Source organism: Neolamprologus multifasciatus, chromosome 8, assembly GCF_963576455.1.
Source record: "Neolamprologus multifasciatus chromosome 8, fNeoMul1.2, whole genome shotgun sequence".
NCBI lineage: Eukaryota > Metazoa > Chordata > Actinopteri > Cichliformes > Cichlidae > Neolamprologus > Neolamprologus multifasciatus.
In genome coordinates this window covers 28,479,753-28,489,106 of record NC_140446.1, presented here as the reverse complement: position 1 = coordinate 28,489,106, position 9,354 = coordinate 28,479,753, and the positions used below count along the sequence as shown (strand labels likewise).

At 43.9% G+C, this 9,354-nt stretch overlaps 1 protein-coding gene across 7 annotated transcripts in view; it reads right to left on the bottom strand.

The window, feature by feature from the left end:
• Window positions 1–3,331: 3,331 nt before the first annotated feature.
• The window catches only part of exoc6 (exocyst complex component 6), a 69,490-nt gene continuing 63,467 nt past the window's right edge, over window positions 3,332–9,354 (bottom strand). For 6 of the 7 annotated variants that reach the window (XM_085170379.1, XM_085170381.1, XM_085170378.1 and 3 more), the window contains one exon: window positions 3,332–8,697. In XM_085170379.1, coding sequence (XP_085026505.1) covers window positions 8,571–8,697 — 127 coding nt within the window. In that variant the 3' untranslated portion in view covers window positions 3,332–8,570. The remainder of the gene's footprint in view (window positions 8,698–9,354) is intronic. The other variant, XR_014875705.1, reaches the window with a different exon arrangement.

The following is a 9,354-nucleotide window of genomic DNA, read 5'->3' as shown; positions in this document are numbered from 1 at the left end:
TGATCTATTAACAGGTCTGTAGATTCAGGAGATACAGTCAGGTCTGCTCCCTCGAGTCTTTTAAAACTAGAATAAAAACTTGTTTTTGTTAACTGCCATTAAACTTTGTTTGGTCTGTTCACTGTGTCTCCCATGACTGTGACGGTTCAGCACGTATTAGCACATCAAGCCCTCTGTGCACTTTACAAAGCCTCAGTAGCTGCAACTGAAACTTGAAGAGATACAGGATAAGCAGAATGTGGGTACTGAGCATGCTCTGTAGTGTTTGTTTAGGGCACACGTGTCTCTGCTACAAACCACTGTCAGTGCATTTTGAGACAGCAATGATTATATATGTAAGAACCAATTAAGATGCTAACTGCAGAAAACTGCATGATAGCCAACAGCTGCAGGTGAGCTGCAGTGAAGAAATAATCAAGGCAGACGAGTTATTTACAGTTCAAACATTAATATAACAGGAAAAGAAAACATTTAACAAAGCATGAATGTAAATAACATCAACACAAACGTGACGCGTCGTTTCAGTGTCAGTAGCATTCACCATGTCAGACACTCAACCAGCAGTTTGTAGCTACAAATCCAGTGCACACATGATTTGCAGGCATCATTACCCACAGCTTAATCTGAACATTGACTAACTTATATACTTAATATACTATATATATGTAATGTGACAGGTGAGACCTGAGTCTGGGAACCGCCCCTGGTGGGCGGAGCTTGTCTTTGCTCCGTTCATAAGCTCAGGTGTGGGCAATTAGGTATTCCTCAGCAAACCTGAAGCTGCGAGTGATTGGTCCAAGTTGGGCAAGTTGGTGTTTTTAATTTGTTTCCATGAAAGCTTGATGCGGGTCCCCTTAAACTTCTGTCAGAACGGTAGGTTACACAACAATGTACCACTTGAGCTCTGGTTGTTGTGGCCGAGGTTTACAGTTATTTGCACCCTTGTAGGTGGGAAACATTGCATTCCCGTCAGAACAGTGTAGTGGACTTCACTGCCACTGACCCACATTTATTAGGGTGTGACGCAAACTTGTGGACAGGTAACGAAAACAATACAGTTGAGGAATATTCCTGTGTTTTACTGTCCAGCGTAAGCCATCTCCTGCCTTTTATTTACAGAGTACTGAGCTGCTGCTTTGCCAAGTGGATTTCTGGCTGCGGGCAAAGGACCCGACACATCAGAGTGTTTTTAATTTGTTTTATACTGGTGTAATTCGACAGACTGTGACTGCTGCGGCTGTCGATTTTGTTTGTTTCTTGTTTTATTTTTCTGTGTCAGTAGGCACCACAGAGATTGATTCTTTTAGTATTTTAACCCTTTTTTTATATCTATATATTGTAGTGTATATTGTCTATTAATTTAAAAGTAAACACGTTAAAGTGTGGTAGAGGACTTTGCCTCTTTTGCTGCAAGAAATGAATTCTTCACATAATAATAATAAGAAACAGTCGTCGTTTGGATCATTTATAACAGCTCTCCCATCTTCTCCCAGTAACTCTGTGTAAAACCCAGTGAGGACCTTTTACTGGCTGACTCTTTACTCTTGGATGTGACAAACACTGGCTTGTCTGAGCAGGTTTACATTGAAAGATACACAAAAATATACAAAGTGTGTATCTGGTAAAGCGTGCACAATAACAGGAGATGCAGCCAGCTCACACTGGCAGGGCGGCCAGTGTGAGCTGGCTGCTGCACAAATGTCTCTTGCCTCATTACATCTGCAGCAACCAAGATCACTGCATTGACACACTGACCCAGGTCAAAGTTCACTTTCTGTTTCTGACTCACAGTGTGTGTGTGCGGACACACTGAGGCTCTGAGTGAAATGACAGAAACCCTCCCTGTGAAGGATGCCTGTGTGTTTGTGTGTTTGCACGGCTGCGTCACTCGGTGAGTTTAAAGGGTCGGCTACCAACAGAACAAACTTGTTTAATTAGTCCGAGCTAATCTGATCGATTTCCTGCTCTGTTACCGTTGACAACCTTCGCACTGCACTAAATATGGGCAGAGGTGTCCAGGAACGTGAAGCAGCATTTTTTACAAAGTGGCACTTTTTGGAGTTTGATCATCAGGGTCTGCTCAGCATGATGGCATCGCCTGACACACACACACCTGCTCAGGGAGAGAAATTTGGTTTTCAGGCTTTTTCTTTCAAAAAGTGTAAAGCTGGTTTGAGATTAGGGACCTTTACACATCTACGGACCGTTTTTTTTTAAATGAATTGCATAAAAACACTACATCAGCATTTTCATCATCACACCCTCTACATCACACTGTCACTGTCCATGTGAGCACTTAAGTAGTCCACAGCTGGGACAGCTCTCAGCACCCTGGGTATCTGAACTGACGTCTTGTACACAATAACCAGCAATCAGAACCCAGTTACCTGGACGTGCAGGTAAACGATGCTTTTCATTTCATCTGGATGCAAATAACAGCTGCATCTCTGCCTGGAGATTCCAGTGCCCGTCCAAGACACTGGTTCCAGTCTTTCTTGTAAATCAAATATTATGTTAGGAGTTGGGTTCTGGTTATGTGGTGTTTTTGTGTGTATGTGTTTTTTGGTGCCTCCCTCTTTGTATAGGTAGGCGGGGCAGTGAGTCACTGAACCTGGCACACCTGTGACTCATCAGAAGTGTTCTTTAGGAGCTACCTGACAGAGGACTAGTGTCGGAGTATTGGCGTTTTTGGAGCGTCTGAAATTCTGCCCCTGCCTGCTGGAGCCCTTGGATTATTTTGGTGACTGTAAGGAGTTTTGTTTCCTCCCCAGGATTTTTGCCTCAACTGGTTTGTTTTCCGTCTGGAGGTTTTGGCATCAAACAGTACCAAGTAAGCTCTCCAACTCTCGGTAAAGTTTACTCTAAGCTTTTCTCGGTTATCAGACAAGACCCTCCTAATTCTCGTCCCTCTCCTTTTTTAGATCGAGTGCACTACCTGTGTGTGTTTTCGTCACCTGCACGTCCTGGCTCCGCGTCCCCATTCATACACTGTTGTATATATTTTGTCCTTGTAAATACCCCCCCCTCACTGTAAATAAACTGTCTTCACCGCAACTCTGCCTCCGTGCGTTCTGCTTCCTGGGTCCATCTGCATTTGCCACAACAGATTAGCTTTTTTTAAAGAATGTTTTTCAGAAAAAGAGCCGCCCTTTGTCGACTCTTAAAGCAGCACATCACCATAATGTTACCATGGCTCAGTCTGACTTTTATCACAACAACGTGACTATTGACCAGTCAGACGCGCACGTCTTGTTGGACACTTGGACGTATCGGTCTTAAATATAACCTGCCCAGTTTTGCATCAAACAGTTTGTTCAACAACAGGAAGCCATTCGTGTTGGATAACCTTTTATTACAGCACACAAAATAAAAACAACAAATTCAGGGAAACAACATCTCAGTCTGCATTTCTTACTGAGGACAATGACAAAGCAAGGATGCCTTTGGATATTCAAAGTACCCTCTCTTTACGTCTGCAAGTGACGAGAGAAAACAGACTCGTCTGTGCTAAAACTAAATCACCTACATTCATTAGGCCTTAATCTTAGATGTGGTAAACCAGCAGTCAGTGCCAATAACTCGAGTCACGCCCCCCATTCTGCTGCCCCGACCCGATCACTGTGGTCTTTAAAATCGGGGGTCAGACCTTGAATCCTTCAAGGACATCAGGACACGGAACAACAGCTTCTCTGTTAAAAAAGCAACGACTTCTCCACCAGCCAATCTTTCCTCAGGTGGGATCAACATCGTCAGCAGAGTTCAGGGCGACAGCATCCTTGTTCCTATGCAAGTGGGGCCAACTTCAACATGAAGAGTGTAATGATTGTGTTTCCAGTTTACATCAGCTAGGACCAGTACAGGCTGTGTTTGTATGCAAGCTGGGTTTTATTTATATTGTGACACAGGTGCTGTGGTTACTTTCAAACCAGCAGAAGCAATGGTGTGACTGGTGTGATGAAACCCAGAGAGAAACTCTTATTTACACAGTTCATATGGGATGTGTGCTGGAGCAGGAGCTCTTTACATTTTAATCATGCAGGTGTGTGAAGAGAAGGTACCAACGTCAATCCCTCAGGTCCTCATGTTGCACTCAGCTGCATTTAACAGGAAAGGAACAAATTCAAACTCTTATTAATTACATATTTACTGTAGCTGTTGATGGAGGTTCACATGACACCGTCAACCTCACATTCTCTCTGAAGCAGACAGGCTGCTGTAAGATTTCTTTACAAAATATCCAATATATACATTGGCATTTACAAGTAACCATTAAAAAAGGCAAATAATGAATCATAAAAGGAAAAAAACTCATTTACAGTGCAAAAACACCTGCAGAGGAGGAAACAGAGCCCAGACACAAACAGAATAGAAACAGTCTTGTTACAAAATCAACCTGCCTGTGATGCTGTAAAGGAACCGACTCATTATTGCTGTGCTTTGTGTGTGATGCTAAAGCTTGATTTCACCCTGAGGAACAAAAAGAAAAAGAAGAGAATGCAACGGCCACCGAGCGATTAAATATGTGCACTTTAAATCAACATTACGATCCCCCGTGGAGCTCGTTTCCACGTGAGCGTGAGTCACATGTTTTGGGTGGGTTGTATGAGAAGAGTCCACCTGACCACCCTCAGCACCACGGACAGGCGCAGTGATGCCGGGGCATGATTTCAGCGACACCAGCGCCACGTGATGAGCAAACGTAGCCTCCGTCGCCACCTGGTATTAACATGTTTACTGTCTGTGGTGTAGAGCAGCAGCAACCTGGATATTAGAGCTGCTCTGCAGGGAGCCACGTTCACCCACGTTCAGGTACCAGGCTCGTCTTCAAAATGATAAACAGTCATTTTAAACTTCACATTAAATCTAAGATATTATTTCTATATACTCTAATGTGCAAAGCTGGTTATGGGAAAAAATCATGCTGAGCTTTAGAGGTTTTAGAATATGCTAAAAAATCATAAAGAATAATCAAGTGATATTAAGGAGGTCGAGTGGATTTTGTATTGAATGACGTCGTCGACCTCGTGCAGTCTTGCTCCCTTGTGGACGTGCACGCGGTCAGCTACACCACAGAGTAGTGGTTACTGGCATCAGACTTTTTCAGGTTGCTTTAATCAGCCTGAAGGACACGTGCATAGTTAATGCATGTAAAACCTGCAGGTTGGATGCAGCCTCCAGGTCTAGGAAGAACCTCTGTGGTCAGCAGGAGACCAAATACGTGTATAGAAGTCTACGGGAAAATAACCTCCAGCCAACTTTCCTGATTCGTTTTAGTCACTAGTGTATGTGTTCATTCTGTTAAACATGGCGTCCTTTAGAAGCGGACGATGTTGGCTAACAAACCGTTAGCGTCCTTCTGTTTCTTAGCTCTGCCCCTCGCTTATTGTGGCCAGTTTTAAAACACCGGCTTCACAATCACGTTACAGCTACACCTCCAGAGGTGATCCAGCTGATCCACTAACAGACTCGTGTGTGTTCTCCTTGCATTTACACTAAACATATTGCAGACACAAGCCACATATTAATACCAGGTGTTAGTTTGCTATGACTGTAGTGAATTTCTTATAAGGTGGCATCACATGCATACACATTAACAGGGCTGTTTCTTACAGTGTCACACAAACTCAGCCTAAAATCTTCATCAACCCTTATTAGGGCCTTAACAAATCCAGATGTTTACACCTGCACAATGTGACACAATCCAGTGCAGCAAGCTGCAAAGAGCTGACCAGCATCGATCTTGTTTTTGTGGTAACGAATCAAATTATTTGGTATCAAGCGTCGTCTTATGTTGTGCAACATCTGTATCTATGTAAGACGGGTCAAATCATTTAAATATGCAGAGACTCCACGGACAGGCTGTCCTCTCAGCACACACTGAGCTCCTCTGTGTTCAGTCACTGTCTCAGGTTGTCAGGCAGAAGAAGCAAACAACAGCAACACCAAGTTCATGAACATCAGTCTCTGAAGACATCATCATCCACTCATCTGTTTTTCACCTCCTGTCACAGAAGCAGAGCTACAGCAACGACAGGTGAAGTATTGGGACGATGAACTTCCTCTGGTCTTTGTCGGGGTCACATGACACATTCATACGCAGACAGGTTAGAAACACGAAGCAGGGAGACGCTTTCACTACATGAACGTTTAGTTTTTTTAATGAACTTCAAGAAATTCATTCATGAAGCAGCTGCTCAGCCTAACAATCAAACCCCTCTGGAGTTGGTCACAGTCAGTAGTGAACCAGGCCGTACACGACGGGCACGCGTGCAGCTTTAAGCCACACTGGGAAGGATTTGCTCGTCATGCATCGCTGTGATGCTGATGGTCGCTCGCATACACTCCTCACTGTGGTTAGCTAATGTGTTTTAAATCAGTGGTAACCTGCACTCTCATTGGTCTCTGGTCACCGCGTCGGTGAGTGGAACGGCCACGAGGCTGAAAAGTTATGATTTTCATTTATAAATGTTTAAGTGGTTGATTCACTGTTAGCAGCACAGGCCATGTGTTCAGCACAGCTGGTGATGGTCATAAATGACTGTTTCACATGAGGCCCAGCTGAAAAGTCCAACTGAAGTTCAAATCTCAGCACAAACGTGCTCTGAATCAATCGAAACTGGGCCCCGAGGTCTGCAGCTCTGAGACCTGTGGATCGGCCCAGCTGTGACGTGGACTTCTCAGTGCAGCAGTGCTGAAAGGATTGTAGACACTTACAAAGTCAGAGTCTTAAACCGCCTCTCACTGTGACTCCAACATGTCTTCTTTCCATTCTAACAAAGTATCAGAGCAGGGAGAACACGCCAGCGTCACACACGGGGCCCAGCTGTGATGAACCTTTCTGTGTGAGTACACAGCACTAACTGCTGCACCTATTGTTGTGATGTAGTATCTAACCAGAAACACGAAGCAACACACGAAAAGATGAGCATCATCTTCATCGTTGTTACAGATGTGCTTCACAGTAGGATCCCCACATTTCAATTGTCTGAAATGTAAATAAAAATACAACCATTTGTTGAAATCAAATATTTAAACTTCAACATTTGACTATTTCAAGAACATTAGTGGCTCATTTTAAATTTGATGGCAGCAGCAAAATGTGAGACAACAAAAGCTGAGACGTAAGTGATCCAACAAAGGGACAGCTCATTTGGTTACCTGGCAACAGGTCAGCAACATGACCAGGATCACCAATCTGCAAGAAACTACGTACAATTAACAGATCAGAATAATGTGCTGCAAAAGACTGAAGACTGATCCAGAGTGAAAACAGCATCAAAAGATGCAGAGAAATCTCCGTGTGCACGGCTGAAGCTCAGCACTGCTGCTGTGACCTCCAGGTGTGAGTCTGTCATGTGTTTCAGCTGGAACACAGCTCACTCTGCATCCACACATCACACATGTGAACACGATGCAGACACTCTGCTGTCCTCTCTGGACCAACGCTCATTTAAAATGGACGGGAGGAAGACTCTGCTTTGTTAGCAGCACTCAGCCTTCATCGCTGATGGTGTGGAGGCGCATTAATGCCTATGGAATCAGCAGCTGGCACATCTGGAGAGGCCATCGATGCAGGAAGGTGTGTACAGGTTTCAGAGCAACAGAGGAGAGAGCTGCACATTTCAGCAGGACGACACTAAACCACACACTGCAGCTGTTCCAGCAGCACAGCGTCACACAGGGGGAAACATCCGTCTTTTCAAAACGTTTAAAGACGTGCCATCAAATTCAAAACGTGCTATTATTCTTAAAATGGTACATTTGTTCAGTTTAAATATCTGATCTGTCTTTAGTTCTGCTTTTCTTTACGTTTTAAACAGAATCGGCTGCATGAGTCTGAGCTCAGCCTCTGAGTGTCTGTGGAAACATGTGCACAGCTAAAACGAGGCTCATCTTAGTGCACAGCAACAGGAAGAAAGACGACTTCAGCAGGTTAGTGTGGGCTGACATCGTACTCGTTAACCACCACACAAACAGCTGGGTTAACCAGCAGATAATCTTACTGCACATTCGGTTTATAATTGTGTCTCACAAAGCATCAGATCGGTGCCGTTCACTGCTGTTACTGACCTTTGACCTCATCGTCCCAATAGCTGTGCCTGTCATTTCCAGCGCTCTCGCTCTGCAGCAACCATTGCACTCCCACAAAAGTACAAAACATAGTTCGTCTCATCGTCTGCATTAAAAATACTTTACAAACATTTTACTGTGTGGATTCAGTAAACTGCTGTTTATAGTCGAGTGTTGAGTCAGCTAAGGAGACTGTGTGTTTGCAGAGTCCTGCACGCTGTACAGTTTGTCTATTGCTTTGCCTTCATGTAAAGTGTGTGTGTGACTTGTGTGTACATGTAAGCTGTGTATCTGTCCCTAGAATTCCCCGTGTGGTTCACAAGTGTGTCTTTGCCATTTGGTGTGTTGTTTTTACATGTGTGAAAAAGTCCTGTTGGCAGTTCAACGCGTGCATGTGACTCCATTCATGTTTACATCGTTTAGTCTGTTTCACACACATCACTCCTGCCTGTGTGTGTGTGTGTGTGTGTGTGTGTGTGTGTGTGTGTGTGTGTGTGTGTTTAAGAGGACATGCCATTGACCAGACTCCTCAGCTGTTTGACTACAGTCTCTATCAGCTTCTGCTTGTCTCTGTCATTCTTCCTGAACTGGGAGAAGATGTTGTTCTTCTTACTGGTGTCCTTCATCCTGGACACAGAGACACATGGAGAGGATCACTAACAGATGATTCAGTGAGAAAACACAAAAACACTTTGTCATGTAGTGGAGATAAAGACGGTTCTGTCTGCAGACGGCTGCAGACGTTAACTCTGGAACATTTGTATTTCAGCTCATGGTGTGGAGTAAACAGCTGAACGTGGAACAAAGCACATCAACAAAACTTTAATGGGATTGAAGATGCTTGAATGTGTGATGGTATTTGAACAGAGGACTGCAGGTCAGGGAACAAAGGACCAGAACTAACGAAGACTACGACCTGTCCTGTTAAAAAGCAGAACGACTGTCCACAGGTTCGACTGCTCGTAAAGGATTTATTTTAAAAATAAGATGCATTAAAATCAATCCCGGTGTGTTATTGGACCTTATTAACAGCATTGTTTCTCCTCCGTCTCACCAGGATTTGACAGCCTCTGATTCTGACTTGAGTGTATTTTTTATTTGGACGTCTCCCTCGGATCCCTTCAGTCATTTACCTCATTCTCTCCAGTTACACTAAATACTTTAGTTCGTATAATGGGTAAGATCAAATCCCCCTCATTAGGCATTTTACCTCCATCTGTCTTGTATCTTTCACAAGCTTTGATCCTGGCTCCATTATTATTTTCTTTAGTCAGTATTGTTTCG